At 45.7% G+C, this 16,096-nt stretch overlaps 2 protein-coding genes across 14 annotated transcripts in view; one reads left to right on the forward strand and one right to left on the reverse strand.

Moving 5' to 3' along the window:
* The window catches only part of NUDT5 (nudix hydrolase 5), a 1,423,229-nt gene that overhangs the window by 1,187,990 nt on the left and 219,143 nt on the right, over positions 1-16,096 (reverse strand). The gene's annotated exons all lie outside the window — the stretch shown is intronic.
* Positions 1-16,096, forward strand: part of LMNTD1 (lamin tail domain containing 1) — a 237,970-nt gene that overhangs the window by 126,870 nt on the left and 95,004 nt on the right. For all 13 annotated transcript variants that reach the window (XR_014502106.1, XR_014502107.1, XM_083399812.1 and 10 more), the window contains exons 8-10: positions 6,926-7,131; positions 9,301-9,473; positions 14,102-14,190. Coding sequence is in view for 11 of the 13 variants with exons in the window: in XM_083399812.1 (XP_083255938.1) it covers positions 6,926-7,131; positions 9,301-9,473; positions 14,102-14,190 (468 nt within the window). In the remaining 2 variants the exon portion in view is untranslated. The remainder of the gene's footprint in view (positions 1-6,925; positions 7,132-9,300; positions 9,474-14,101; positions 14,191-16,096) is intronic.

Here is a 16,096-nt window from a genome sequence, read left to right on the forward strand (position 1 = left end):
TGTTCTGTATAAATTGCACCTATACCATTTCCAAAACTTTCACCGACCCCCATCCCCTGTAAGTTTTTTTCCATAAAACTCCACCCACACTTACTTGCCGATTCAAATGTCTTTTGTCTCATCTGTCTAATCTTCCATTCTATTTCCTCGTTCATCAATTTCATATATTGTACTTGGTATAACTTTATCTCTTTCAGAATCTCTTGCGACTTTGGTTTCATTCTCAATTTTTTCTCTCCTTCCTTTATTTTTTCCAGGATTTTGTCTTTTTTCTCATTTTGTGTTCTTTTCTTAATTGCATTCTGTTGTATCAAAAAACCTCTCATGACCGCCTTACTTGCATCCCAAATAACTCTTTTTTTCCACTGTAGTGTTCATATTTATCTCAAAGTAGTCTCTCGGAGTTTTTTGGGCCTTCTTGGTGAATTCCTCACTTCGAAACAGGGCATCATTCATTCTTCATCTAAAGGAACCAGTTGGTGTCAGTTTCATTTCCATCTTAACCGCATTATGGTCAGAACAGGTTTTAGGGCTGATTTCTACCTTATTTGTCTTTGGTACCAAACTTCTAGTTACCCAGATTTGGTCAATTCTTGTCCATGTCATCTTGGTCTCAGAAAAGAAAGTTCCCTCTCTTCCTAGAGGATTCTTAGTTCTCCAAATGTCCACTAAGTCCATATTCTCAGTCATGTCGAAAAAAGTTTTTGGTAGTCTGCCATCATTGGTAACTACCTGTCTCTGTGCCTTATCCATATTTGAGGAGACTACTCCATTCATATCTCCCATCAAAATCATATTGTATTCCATATAGTCCATAAGAGTCTCGTGTAACTTCTTAAAGAATTCCGATTTTCCTTCATTTGGCGCATAAATACCTATTATCAAAAATTTCTCTCCCTGTGAATTTATTTCAATTGCAACAATTCTTCCTTGTTCATCTTTAAACATAAATTTTGGTGATAGGCTCTCTTTTGCATATAGGACTACTCCTCTTTTTTTAACTTTATCTGATGAAATAAATTCTTGGCCCAATCTTTTATTGATTAATAACTTCCTGTGTAGCCTTGTCACGTGTGTTTCTTGCAAGCAAATCAAGTCCAAATGTTCCTTTTTAAGTAAATGAAAGACCTTCTTCCTTTTTTCAGGGGAGTTAGCACCATTAATGTTCCAGCTCAATATTTGTAGTGCCATTATGTAATTACTTTCTCCTTGCCTCCAACTGCCCCAAGTGCTTGCTCTTCTTCCGTCGGTGTTGTGTTCGTCGGGCCTACTTTTCCAAGTTCTTTCTGCAGATCTTCCTCGTGTTTATTCAAAAACTTATCTCTGTCTTCTTCTGATCTTATTTTTATCTTCCTTCTTTTAAAGGTGAAGGAGAGACCTTGGGGAAATTCCCACCTAAAAATAATTTGGTTCTTTCTCAACAAGGCAGCCAATCCAACATAGTTGGACCTAAGGTCCAAAAGATGTTTTGGAATATCTTTGAAAATTTCCGCTCTTGACTGCACTATCACCAAGGATTTCTTGTAATGCTGACTTAAAATTATGTCTCTTTCCTCTTTGGTTCTTAAGGTGATCAGACAATCTCTTACTCTGTTCTTCTCCTTCCTCCCTCCTCTTCCAAGCCTGAAGGCTCTCACAATTCTAAAGTCCTCTTGTTTCAGTCCCCAAAATTCTACAAATTGTTGCGTGAGGAAGTCTGCCAAGTTGTCTTTCTCGACCTCGGGTATCGCTCTGATCCTTAAATTAACCTGTTTATCCTTGAGCTCAAGCACAGAAAATTTTAATTTATGATCCTCCAGTTGTCTCGCCAGGTCTGGGACACTTTCTGCTTCCAATTGGTCTAGTTTAGCTTCCACAACTGCAACTTTTTCCCTAGCTTCCTCTGCAGTTTGCCGTGTCAGATTAGATTCTTTTATCAGTTGTTCAATAGATTCTGCGTTACTATTGGCTTTCTGTTCCAAACTAATCAGTCTTTCTGCGTTCTCATCAATTTTCTTATTTGTATCATCCACCTTTTGATTGGTAACATCCACTTTCTTACTGGTCTCTTCAACTTTTTTGCTAAGTTGTTCTAAAGGGTCATTTATCTTTTTTAAGACATTAGCCACACCTTCATCTGTAGCCATTTCTTTTACTTTTAATTGAGGTAGGGCGGATGAAGTTGTAGATCCAGATACTGAAGCTCTTCGCAGCGGTTTCCCAGACCTCGTTGTTGATATGCTTATTTTCCCTTTCCCATCTGCCATAACAATTCCACAGCTCAAGGTTAGATCTCACGGTCCCAAGTCATAACATGCAATGGGGAATTTCCACTTCAAGCACTTGTCAGTTGTAGCAATTTCAAAAGTTTCCTCTAGAGGGACAAAGTTACTGGCTGAATTTATCTTAGTCTTTTTTTCCCTTTATACCACTTAACTGCAACAGTAATATTAATTTGTAACTGCTCCCAGTCTCTTTAGCCTTTTTGTAGCAAGAGCAGACAGTCCAAAACAATGTTACGTTCTTATCTAAGTAACTGTCAAAGAACGTTTCCGATGCAACCAGTATGCATTCCAATGGCAGCCCGATCCCCGGGTCTGAACGATGGAGTTTTAAATCCTTCTCTACCACTTCACAGGTCTATTCAGTCTCAAATAGAAACTCTCCCCCTCTTCTCCTGCCTTCAAGGGGGGGGGTTGTTAATTTCAATATTAGAACTTAGCCGTTAATTAATTATTTTCAAGAGTTTTAGCTCAGTCTCTTTGTTTCCGCTTATTTACAAAAAGGGGAAGGCAGACTTCCTGTTTCTGACCTCCCCCATCGTAGCCAAATTCATCAATTTATCCTTTTTAAAAAGTTCCAAATTCCGCTTTACTCACGGGTTGTTGCTGTCAAATGTTCTGAATTACCAGGAAAAAGTTAGCGTTCTCCTACAAAGGATTAGCGGCTTCACTCCACAGAAGTAGCGATTGATCCTCAGCACCGCGCCACACCCCCCCACTCCGACAGGGAAATCCCTTTAAAAAAGGGGTTTCCCTTGCTTCTGGGGGGAGCGCAATGGTGCCCGCCGGATCCCAGGCTCACAGGCTTCTCCTGCCTGTGATTTTTGAAGGGTGTCTGCCTTCGCCGCAGCAGCCAGACCCGATTTCTGAGGAGCGCACTTCTCTGTGCGGAGAAGTTCTTCCTTTCGCCGATGAGCCAACCCGGAAGTCCGGCTGCAGATAAGTTCCAATTATATATAGAAGTCCATCTGTACTCACCTTTTTAAAAGCAATTTAAGTTCTTAATGAGGCTTGGCATGAAAAACCAATTGTTAATGTTAGAAAGAACATACCAAGCCCCTCCGGAGTCCACACATCATGATGAGGATCTCTTTGAAGTTCGATCTTTTACACCAGAGACTGTACATACTGAAGTCCCCCCCCCCCAGCTTCATCAGTTCAGAGCGTGTCTGTTTGTTTTTCGAATCTTTATATTTTCCCAAACAGATGCATCCGGCCATGGGAGTGGCATCGCAGGAGTGCCAGTCGTTCCTTGCTCCGTGACCCACTGCCCTGCCGTCTGCCACACCAGCAATCTTGGACAAATCTTGGTGACCGAGACAGTCCTCCCCTACCCTGGGGAGGCTGCCAGGGCTAATTACCCCCATATCACCCCTGAATTATCAGAATGGCTGGGGCCCAGTGGTGTGGGAGTCCGCCATTTCCCACCGTCGGAAACAGGAAGTCTATCCAACATGTTATCAACCAATAAATTTGTGTATGTTTATTCAAAATCTGCCAAGGAGTCCAGTTCATCTCGTTGTCTTTTTAGATAGTTTGTAAAAAGCTCCCATTCTTCCTTAAAGTCACAGTTGTCCTTGTCCTGCAGTTTATATGTCAATTTAGCCAACTCTGCGTAGCTCATCAATTTCTCTTGCCACTGTTTCTGAAAAATAAGTCATGTCAGACTAACCTGATCTCGTTTTTTGACAGAATTACAAGCCTGGTAGATGAAGGGAACGCAGTGGATGTAGTCTACCTTGATTTCAGCAAGGCATTTGACAAGGTGCCCCATGATATTCTTGTAAAGAAGCTGGTAAAATGTGGTCTTGACTATGCTACTACTTAGTGGATTTGTAACTGGCTGACTGACCGGACCCAAAGGGTGCTCATCAATGGTTCCTCTTCATCCTGGAGAAGAGTGACTAGTGGGGTGCCACAGGGTTCTGTCTTGGGCCCAGTCTTATTCAACATCTTTATCGACTTGGATGATGGACTCAAGGGCATCCTGATCAAATTTGCAGATGACATCAAACTGGGAGGGGTGGCTAACACCCCAGAGGACAGGATCACACTTCAAAACGACCTTGACAGATTAGAGAACTGGGCCAAAACAAACAAGATGAATTTTAACAGGGAGAAATGTAAAGTATTGCACTTGGGCCAAAAAAATGAGAGGCACAAATACAAGATGGGTGACACCTGGCTTGAGAGCAGTACATGTGAAAAGCATCTAGGAGTCTTGGTTGACCACAAACTTGACATGAGCCAACAGTGTGACTGCTCGTCACTCATTGAACCCAGGTTCTCAGGAAACCGGTCCATATGTGAAAATAGGTAGTGCATCTTGACGCTCATGTTGCAGCCCAGGTTTCTGAAAGCAGTCAGCATGTTGTTGACAAGTTCTGCGTAGTTTCTGGCCTTATTGTTGCCCAGAAAGTTCTTCACTACCAGAACAAATGACTTCCACGCTTCCAGTTCCACTTCGTTCACTGAGTTTCCGAACTCTGGATCTCTGATGAGCTGACGGATCGGAGGACCGTCAAAGATGCCAGCTTTCAACTTCTCCATGGTCAATCCTGGAAAAGCCTGGCACATGTAAGTGAAGCAGTCACCATCCTTGTCCAGAGCCTTGGTGAACTGCTTGATTAAGCCGAGCTTGATGTGCAGCGGTGGGAAGAGTATTCTGTCTCTGTCCACCAGAGGGTCGTTGATGACGTTCCTTTCTTTGCAAGGCACCAATTCCTCCCGCACAGGCCGGTCCTTCTTCGTGTAATGCTGAGCACGGTCCCTACTATCCCACATGCACAGAAAACATGGGTACTTGGTGAAGCCAGACTGTTGTCTCAACAAAAAGTTCACCATGTTCAGGTCAACACAAATAAACCACTTATGCTGATCACTTGGCATGAGCCAACAGTGTGACGCGGCAGCTTAAAAAGCCAATGCAATTCTGGGCTGCATCAATAGGAGTATAGCATCTAGATCAAGGGAAGTAATAGTGCCACTGTATTCTGCTCTGGTCAGACCTCACCTGGAGTACTGTGTCCAGTTCTGGGCACCACAGTTCAAGAAGGACACTGACAAACTGGAACGTGTCCAGAGGAGGGCAACCAAAATGGTCAAAGGCCTGGAAACGATGCCTTATGAGGAACGGCTAAGGGAGCTGGGCATGTTTAGCCTGGAGAAGAGGAGGTTAAGGGGTGATATGATAGCCATGTTCAAATATATAAAAGGATGTCACATAGAGGAGGGAGAAAAGTTGTTTTCTGCTGCTCCAGAGAAGCGGGCACGGAGCAATGGATCCAAACTACAAGAAAGAAGATTCCACCTAAACATTAGGAAGAACTTCCTGACAGTAAGAGCTGTTCGACAGTGGAATTTGCTGCCAAGGAGTGTGGTGGAGTCTCCTTCTTTGGAGGTCTTTAAGCAGAGGCTTGACAACCATATGTCAGGAGTGCTCTGATGGTGTTTCCTGCTTGGCGGGGGTTGGACTCGATGGCCCTTGTGGTCTCTTCCAACTCTATGATTCTATGATTCTATGTTCCTTTGTCATGGTTTCCTCATTCTTCCATCCTTGTGCTATCAAGACTCTTGCTGCTGTTGTAGCATACATAAATAAGTTCTTTGTTTTTCTTGGCAGGTCTTGTCCTACAATCCCTAACAAAAATGCTTCTGGTGTTTTTTTACAAATGCCATTTTAAACATGTTTTTAATTCATTATATATCATTTCCCAATTTTTTTAAACTTCTCTACATTCCCACCACATATGATAAAAAGTCCCTTCTTTTTCTCTGCATTTCCAACATGTATTTGACCCGGTTGTAGAGAACTGAATTTAAGGCTGGAAAAATGAGAAACCGAAGTTGTCAGTTCTATTCCTCCCTAGGTTCAGGGGTTAGTGATCAGCTGGTGTGCAGGCACAAGCTGGTCAGAATCCTGGCTCAGGGGCAGAATATGTCTTTTGCAGTCAGATGGAGCCAGGATCATCCTCTGGCATCCCCATTTTAAAGGATCAGGTAGCATATGTTGGGGAGAAACTCTGCTGGAGATTCTGGAGAGCTGCTGGGCACTCAGGACAATTAGCTTGACCTGGAATAGTAATTATTACTACTTATTAAATTTCTATTCATCTGAAGATCACAGGGCAGTTCACAACCTAAAAATACAAAATGAGAACACAAAATACATAATAAAAACAGAAAAAACCAATAACCACAAACACACTTAAAAGGGGATAGAATATTAATCAGCCAAAGGCCTGGTTAAAGAGAAACGTTTCATCTGGTGCCTAATATGTTTATATAGTCTGCTTCCTCCACCTCTGACACTCCATTTTGCATAGAAACCCTTAAGAATTAAACATTGTTCCAATCCTTTTACTAAGCACATAAAATAAATAATTAGGATTAACAGCTTGCAGCTTGGGGGAAAAAACAAAAACATACACCTTTAACTCATCTGATGTTGCCCATCCCATCTTCAGTGATTGCTGGGCAGCACTGATTCCTGCTTGCCACCGATAACCAAGACCAGCCTTGGATAGGAATGGGAAGGACTGCCTTGTTTCTTGATGCCTTTGGGGGATGTCAAGGTATGTGACATTGGGTGGCCTGATAGTCCTAGAAACAGTTTGCCTGAACATGCAGTGCAGTAATTTAAGCTTTTACTCTTCTCCTTCTAGGCTGTCGCTTGGTTTACACCCATCAATTGGAACCAAAAGCAAACAAAGGAAGGAGAAGAGGGTGGCAGAATCTGTAGAAATTTAATACAGCCTATTATTGGCATGCGCCAGCAGAAAGACCGATGGCAACCAAGGATGTTTGATGTTTGGCAGGGAAATTTTGGTCAAAATCCTACAGGGACAAATGAACCAGAATTTATTCTACGGTATTGCACCTGAATCAATTTGCATTATTTATGTAATGGTTCATATTATATCATACTATCCAACTTTTTCTTGCCTGCTAGTTTTTGGGTACAACAAAGATCACAGCCTCAAAAAGAGTGGTGCAAAAGCAGGACTGTACCTGGGGGGGGGGTAAGGTGGGGGCACAAAAATTGGCTTTAAAATATGTCCATAAATATAAATATTGATTATTGCCTCATAAGAAATGGTTTTAAATAGAGGGTGAATTGAATGGGTGGGGGAGAGGCAGAAAGAAGAGCCGTGACTGGGGGCGCAATCTGGACAGTTCTGTCAGGGGCGCAAGATCACCCAGCTATGGCTCTGTGCAAGAGTGTGACACCATCACTCTGGGTTTGTCAAAGGCTCACACCAGACTGCTGGACCTTCGGCACTCTGGCACAACCCTGCTCACAAGACATGACCCGCCACAGCCACGGTCAGGTCCAGCAGGGCCTGCCACAGCCAGCCCCTCAAGATGGGGGGGGGGGGGCTCAGCCCCATCCCAATATATGGGGGGGGGGCCCTTGGGTGTCCTCAGTCCCATAGAGTTGGCACCTATGCTAATAATTAAAATGGCTTGTTTATTATAAGGATTCCTCACTGTTCTTTGGGAAGCTCAGAGTGGCTTCTGTGAGGCTTCCAGTGGCCGTCCCTCATGGCACTCATGCATTGTCTTGTTCCAGCAGAAGGTGCTTCTGGGTTCCTCACTGGAGCAGATTATATCACACCCTTCCTCCTTCACAAGCCCAGGGCAACAGCAATTCCAAGTACCTTTCTTTTTCCCTTCTGGAGGCTTCAGATTTTAAAAGGCCTCACATAAACTTTTGCAAGTTTTTCCTTGAAAGTGTGTAGAGGTTACTCAGCACAGACAAATCAATATGGAAGGAGTCCATGGAAATTGGGGAGGGGGTGGAAAGCCTACCAGCTAACACATCTTTTTGGTTTTTGCACTGTAGTACTGCAGACTGGAATGCAAAAACCTGCAATTTCGATATAAGTCTAATGAGCAAAGTCTTTGGAATTCTGCTGGCAGGGTAGAATGATAGTCTTTTAATTTAAAGCAGTTTAGCTGGATAAAGCCTTCTGCATGTAAATTCTTATCTGTCTGTTCGCTAAAACATCATCTTCCAAAGTTGTATTTTGGAGGACACTGAATGCTCAACACATGAAATTGTAGGAGCCTTGAAAGCTTGTATGCCATGGTCCAGATCTCCCTGAGGTGAGCCAGAGAAGCTATAGAAGGCATTGGCGTAGCGTGGGGGGTGCAGGGGGGCCCGGCCGCACCGGGCGCAACATCTGGGGGTTAGGGTTAGGGGGCGCAAATCCACAGGTTAGGGGGCGCAAATCCACGGGTTAGGGGGCGCACATTACTTGCCTTGCCCCGGGTGCTGACAACCCACGCTACGCCACTGATAGAAGGGTCAGACTCTGGTGAAATAAATGCCAGCTGACAACAAAAGAAGCAAACAGAACAAAGAACATGAGGTCCAGAGGAATGCACGAAGAGAGCCAAGGCCAACATTTATTATGTTAATGTTATTTAAAATATTTAAATAGATCAGAATATTTATATTTAGGATCATACTTTAAGGGGCAGGGAAGTAATAGCACCTGGTAGCAATCCAGATTGGATCTGGATCACATCAGTGAGGGAGGAGTGATTTATTCCCTCCTCCCTTAATGTTTTCCAACTTAAAAGTGCTCCTGTGAAGCTGCTCTGGGACCTGCAGGAGAAAACATGCAAGCCATTGTATGGTTACCTGTGAGTTTTCCTCTATGGCAAAATAGTTAAAGGGGGAGAAATTGTAATTAGGTAAATAGCATTGGGGGTGGGGCTCACATAGGATCACATCAATAATTTTTTTCAGCAGTGTTTTATCAATGCACTGTGTGCACTGAAACACAGAAGAGGGAAAAGATGCGAGGGAAAGTCAAGCTATGGGGAACTGCACATTCTGTAGCTCCAAAATTTATTTTGGAAATTCTCTTAGTTAAACTGGAATTCTGAGGGAGATACTAAACCAAATAAATGATAATGGGAATGTACAGAGAGAACCCTGTCATTTGTAGTGGGCACTGCAGTGTACACCCCCCCCATGCATCAGTACATACAAAAGACTGTATGAAACCTCTTGCTTCTATTTCTACAGAGAAGAAAAGATCCCACCAATGCTGTACCCCGTGCAAAGTTCTTGGTGCCAAAACCCAAGCTCTCCCACACATCCCCATTACACTGTGGGAAGATACATCCCAGCGGGCATTGAGGGGAGCCACGTGGGCAGACAAATGAGAACTCAGCTGGTAAAGCAGGATCCAGATACCGGTGAGTTAAAGGACATTTAGAGAATGAAGGGTGGTGTTTGTTTGTTTTTAAATACTGACAGAAGGAATTTAGAGAAAGTGACAAGAGCAAAAGATTTCTTGTAGGATCTTCTTTTGCATCAGCCTTGCCGATACTTGTTGCTACCAATCAGTTGTGTTGGTACAAGATGTTTGTTGTTAGGGGTGTCTCTTTTTGGAAGCTGAAATGACACACTGAGCCACCATTGGGAGAGACCCGCTATGTTGCCTGTGCCTTGTTAATGAAGCAAGTGCGAAGAAGCTGCTCAAATACTGTGAACACCAGACAAAGCGGTGACACACACATACACACAGAAGGAAAAGGTTTCAATGTCTCCAGGGACACATGTCAGAAGGAGTGGTTAAAATTAAGAAAAAGCATGTTGCATAGCTATTTTAGATTTAGTTAGATGTCTGTGCCAGAAATGAGGGAGGGTTAGTTTTGGTACAAATAAGCACAATAGCACTAGGTAAAAAATACATAATCTATATACATAGACATAATATAGAGAAAATCAGAGAAAATTACAATGGAATATAGTATAAAATTCAAACAGCATGACACCCATACAATCATTCATCCAGCCTCAGTCACCAGCCATTCCACTCCACCCCACAGCCATTCAACTGCACAGCTCTCATTGCCAAAATTAGGTACTTTTCACTTAAGTTTCACTGATTTCAAGGGGAGAATTAAACACATTTGGTATAGAGAACCCATATTGTAAATGCTCAAAACACACACTATTCTAATAGTGCACACCGTACTCATTAATTATACAAACTCTGTCCCCTCCCCACCAAGATAAGGCGTTAGTTACAATCGTAATGGTTTCCTTATATACAGCACTACGCGCAATGGTTCAATTAGGCACAAAGCATATCGGTTACATTTCACATACTTCCATTAGACCAACAGTGATAAATGTCCAACAACATAGTCCTTTAAATAAGTTGGGCGCTTGGAAACTCTGACAGACCGCCGAGGCCTGGTAGCCAAGTCCGGGGGGCCACCCAATTCTTGCTGAGGCTGTGGTGCGACCCTAGGTGGCGTTGAAACCAAATCCCCTGGATCCACTGCTGTGGGTGGAGCCTCCGCAAGTGGAGTGGTCTGAGCCTGTGGTAAGTCTGGCAGACCCTCTGAAGTGGCTTGGTTCGGCTCCATGCTGGCAGTTTGCGAGGGAGGTGTAGGTGAAGCCTCGCCATCTGTAAGTGTCTCTTCCAGAGCCACGAGCGCAGTTGGGGGCACCACGGTAGTGTCCAAGTCCCCAAACCTGCGCCTAAGCTGGTCTATGTGCCGGCGCCACAAGCCTCCATCTTCAAGTGCCACCTGGTACGAGCGAGGTCCAGTGACTCCCACTACTGTGGCTGGCACCCAGGGAATGTCCCCCACATAGTTCCGGGCAAAGACCTGGTTTCCTGGAACAAATGACCGTGGTGTGTTGGCACAGCCTGAGGGTTCGGCCACGGCAAAGTCTGGGTGCAGCCGGTCGAGCGGGGACCTGAGGCGGCGGCCCATAAGCAGTTCGGCAGGACTCCGCCCTGTGGCCGCATGAGGGATGATGTGTTGTATGAACAAGTATTCGGCGACCCGCTCGTGCCAGTCTCCCCAGTCCAGGCGCGCCAGTGCCTCTTTTGCTGAGCGCACCATTCTCTCTGCTTGCCCGTTGCTGGATGGATGAAATGGATGCCCAGTCCCAAAAGATACCGCTCAAAAGTGCCTGACGTGAACTGTGGTCCGTTGTCGGAGACAAGGACATCAGGACACCCATGCGTCGCAAAGAGGCCTCGCAGCACCCAGATGACGGCCTCGGTAGTGGTGGAGGGCATCAGGGCCACCTCCAGCCATTTGGAATAGGCATCCACCACTACCATAAAGGTCCGGCCGTGAAAGGGGCCGGCCAGATCGATGTGTACCCTCGACCAGGGTGTCTTTGGCTTCTCCCAGGTGTGTCCCTTAGCTGCCGGTGGTGCAGGCCTCAATTCTTGACAGGCGGACACCCAGGCAGTGATGGCACCGTCCATGTTAGGCCACCAGACGTAACACTGAGCCAACGCCTTCATTTTGACAATTCCCGGGTGGCCAACGTGCAGAGCCTCCAGGACGCGTTGACGGAGTCTTTGGGGAATTACGACGCGGTCTCCCCACAGCAGACAGCCGCGATGAGCCGAGAGTTCATGTTGTCTGGTTGTGAAGGGCTGGAACTCCGATGCAAAAGGCCCTTGTGGCCACCCCCTCCACACCTTGTTGAGCACACGGCTGATGGTGCGATCCTGGGCAGATGCGGAGGCCACAGTGGCAGCCGATACAGGCGCTGCCGGAAGATCCTCAATCAGGAGGAGCGATGAAGCTGGAGCTGGGTCTTCCACAAACGCTGGAAGAGGGCAACGGCTGAGGGCGTCAGCATGGCCCATCAATTTCCCCGGGTGATGGACGAGCCGGTAGTGGTAGGCAGCCAGGAAAACAGTCCATCACAGCATGCGCAGTGAGAGGACCGGTGGAGTTGGACGATCACCGGCGAGGAGGCCCAGGAGCGGCTTGTGGTCAGTGATGAGGTCAAAGGTCCTGCCGTAGAGGTATTCATGGAACCTCTTCACTCCAGCCACTTGTTGAGCTGGCTGTAATTCCTTTCAGTCAGAGATAGCATCCTGGAAAAGTAGGCGAGCGGTGCTTCTCTTCCATCTGGAAAACGGTGACTAAGGACAGTGCCGATGCCAAAAGGTGAGGCGTCGCAGGCAAGGACCAGCGGCCTGGCTTCACTGTACTGTACCAGCACACTGTCCGATGAAAGGAGAGCCTTGACCGCGTTGAAGGCCGTCGTCTCCCGATGAGTGTGGTGGAGTCTCCTTCTTTGGAGGTCTTTAAGCAGAGGCTTGACAACCATATGTCAGGAGTGCTCTGATGGTGTTTCCTGCTTGGCAGGGGGTTGGACTCGATTACCCTTGTGGTCTCTTCCAACTCTATGATTCTATGATCCCAGGACCAAGGCGTCTTTGTGCTGAGGAGTCGGTGAAGAGGCTCAGCCACCATGGCTTTGGGGGGCAGGAACATGTTATAAAAGTTCAGCAGTCCCAGGAACGCCTGCAACTCTGTCTTGTTTTTTGGGATGGGGGCCTGCTGGATAGCGCGGATCTTGGATGCGGTTGGGTGAAGGCCGGAGGCGTCGATAAGATAGCCCAGGAACTCCACCTGTGGAACTGTGATCTGGCACTTCTCCCTCTTTACCTTGAGTCTGGCCTCCTGGAACCTGGTCAGCACGGCACGGAGGCACTCGAACAGCTGCTGGTGTGAGTCTGCTGACACCAAGACGTCATCAAAATATGGTACCACGCCCGGAAGCCCTTGCAGGAGACGCTTCATAAGGCTTTGGAAGATGCCAGGAGCCACACTCACCCCGAACTGCAACCGGCGGCAACGGAATGCCCCTCGGTGGGTGACGATCATCTGGGCTTCAGCAGTGGCATCATTGACAGGCAGTTGTTGATAGGCTTGGGCAAGGTCCAGCTTACCCTCACCCAGGGAATGCAGCAGGTGTTGGACAACAGGAACTGGATAAGCGTCCTGCTGAAGTGCCTTGTTGATCATGCACTTGTAGTCAGCGCAGATTCTCACCGACCCGTCTGGCTTTACAGGCGTGGGGGTTTCCCATGATTCAGAGGCTGGCGCAAATGGCGGTAGAGGCACAAGTGAAGCCATGATTCCAATGCCGGCGTGAAGGGCGATGGATGGAACACCGTGCTCTAGCCAGAACAGTCAGCTCTGAATTGGTTCTGTTCAGTGATTTCGCTCAGTGATTCAGCTCTGCTCAGAGGGTGGCTGCATCTGGCTGTGCTCTGATGTCCATCGATCCCACCTTCGTCGCCAGTGTTATGTTGTGGGCGAACATAGCAGACAACACAGTGATTTCTCCAAAGCAGCTCTTTATTTGTAAGCTGGACAGAACTGAACAGCAAACAGCTCAGCCAGCCTGCTTTTATAGGCAGCTGGCTGTCGACAAAGTAGCAACAACAACCCAGGGTTTCCCGCCTAAAATAACTGACGTGGACCTGAGTGAAAACTACATACACAATACTCCTGGTGGCCAGGGCGAGAACTTCAGTACATAACACTCTGTAATACAAAATATCCATTTATTAGGTGTGCTGCAGCAACATTTACATGACTGCTGTTCTGTTTCTTTACTTAGTTATCTGACCTCTAACCAGGTGCTATATATCTCCTTTCTTGCTGCTTGAGATATTAGTGTGATAAATTCTTTGCTGCAGCTCTCCCTGTTGAATGAGAGACTCTCTTATGATAGCCACAACATGTTAATCCATGCTTCATTTCTAAGATATGGCAAAGGCTGTGCCATGTTTCTAGAAAAAGAGGCACCGGAACTCACCACAAATGCCTCCCTTGTTCTCTTACAATGGCAATGGCGCCCACCTGAGATGTGCCAGAACTGAGGTCCAGCAAGTTCCAGTTGGAAAAAAAGACCTGGGTATATTTAAAGAAATTATATTATATTAGTGAAAAGGCAGTATCTCTCCCCCCCCCCGCCCCATTTTTTTTTCTTTTAAAAGTAGTGCACATAAGTACATAAGTTTGCTTTTGTTTTCTCTCCACAGGCCTTCTCTGCCCAGGAAGTAGTCATAGCATAAAGCCAGCAGAAGACAGTAACAGGAAAAACAGAATAAGACCAACTCGTTCAGCAGGAGTAAGTAACCATGACATGTTTGATTGTTATTACAGATTTAGAGTGCATGGCAACAAAAAAAGACAAAATCAGTTCACTGCCTCAAGGAGCTTACACAATATAAAAAGAGGGTGTGTGAGGGAGGGAAGTGGAAAACAAGTAGCAAATCAGCAGAGAGGAGGAATGGGAAAGACAAAGGTAATAAGAGGTGAACAAATGCTTTTTCACTTACATACTTTGGATTGATTTCATTTGTCACGTGGAAGACTAAAAGTCATGAGCCTAAGGCTTTTTTATTGATAAAAATGAGTTTTTATTTGAGTTTGAAGAAAGAGTAATGCGGCAGCACGCAGGTGTTTTAGGAGTGAGTTCTGAGCATCAGAGAATGAATGGATGGATGGAGCTGTTCAAGGGAGCAAGACATCTTTGGGGAGAGGAGGGCTGTGGAGCTAAAGGAGAAGATTTGAGACGTATAAGGCTATGGAGACAGAAAAAATGGCATCTGCCACAGAGAGCTTTAAAGCTAAGGACAAGTATGTGTTGGATGCAAAGGGAGCTGGGAAGCCAGTGAAGGGCTGCACGCCAAGAAAGGACAGGGTCCGAATGAGAAGAGAAGTGAGCAAGTTTTGAGTGAAGGCAAAATGGTGCAGCAAGTCTCTGATTCAATATACCTGTGTGTGGAGAAACATCATCTCACTTTTTAATCATCAAGCAGATCTTTTCCTGCAACATAAACTCAAACACAGCATCTCTCAACCGGGGGCCAAATTACCCCTTGGGGGCCCCAGGATATTCCAAGGGGGCCGCAGGTGATAATCGTGTAAATGGGGGGGGGGGAGCGCATAGCATGAGACATGGGGCCACAGAGGGAAGTGAGAAGTGAAGGAAACAGAAGTGACTGAGAAAATAAAACAGAAAATAAATGAAGAAAATAAAAAACAGAGAAGCAGAGTGAACAGAGAAGTGACTGTGCTTCCCAGTGGATGGAGCACCACGCACACTCTGTGTCAGTGTCACTTCCGCTTCCTTCTCCCTCCCACTTCCGCACTCCTCTGCTGCGTGCACCAAGCATCTCGTTTGTCACGGGCAAGTCCATGGGTGCAGTTATCCCTCACAGCAAGGTGCATGATGTGGTTATCCCTCACAGCAATGGAACTAGATATAAAAAAGATTGTTTCTGGTCATCAAGCACAAGGGTCACATTGATCAAGAAGTACTTAAAGTATAATTTTTTATGTAACTGTCTTTTGTATAAATTATAAAAATTACCGGTATGAATTAAATTGTTTTATTTACAAAAAAAAACCCTACATTTAAATAGCTACCCTTCTACCAGTAGGACAGGGGGTGACAGGAAGAAAACATGTTTGGAAGGGGAAAGTCAGAAATAGGTTGAGAAACACTGCTCTAAAGAATCTCTGAATTTATAGCCAACCCCAGTTGCGTAGTCTCTATGCAATTCCACAAAGTGGAAAGGCATGCCTGTGTACCAGACCATCTGATGCATCTAACAAAGTGAGCCTATTCCTACAAAAGCTTATCCCACAAAAGCTGTGTTAGTCTTTAAGGAGCTAACGTAATAATAATGGATTACAAACCAATGGGATTCCTTAGAAATATTTGATGTAGCTGGCAATGGGCACATTCACACATCTAGCATTTCAGGGTTCAGTTGCCCTGTTCAGCACTATGGACCCCATAGTCCAGACGTGTTCCTGTGCTGGTACCCTCTGCTTTCCATGCCTGATAGTGAGTGGCTGGCAGCAGCTGTGCAGTCTACATCTCTGGTTTTCTGTGGGTATTTGGTTGGGGCACATGGTGCTTAGAGCAGTAAGGGTGGGGTTATCTAATCTTCACAACAGCCTTACCTGAGAGATCATGGCTGGTCTAAGGATGCTGTGTCCAGGAAACACACTACATCACACTG

This window comes from Podarcis tiliguerta (assembly GCF_965153285.1).
Source record: "Podarcis tiliguerta genome assembly, chromosome: 10".
NCBI lineage: Eukaryota > Metazoa > Chordata > Lepidosauria > Squamata > Lacertidae > Podarcis > Podarcis tiliguerta.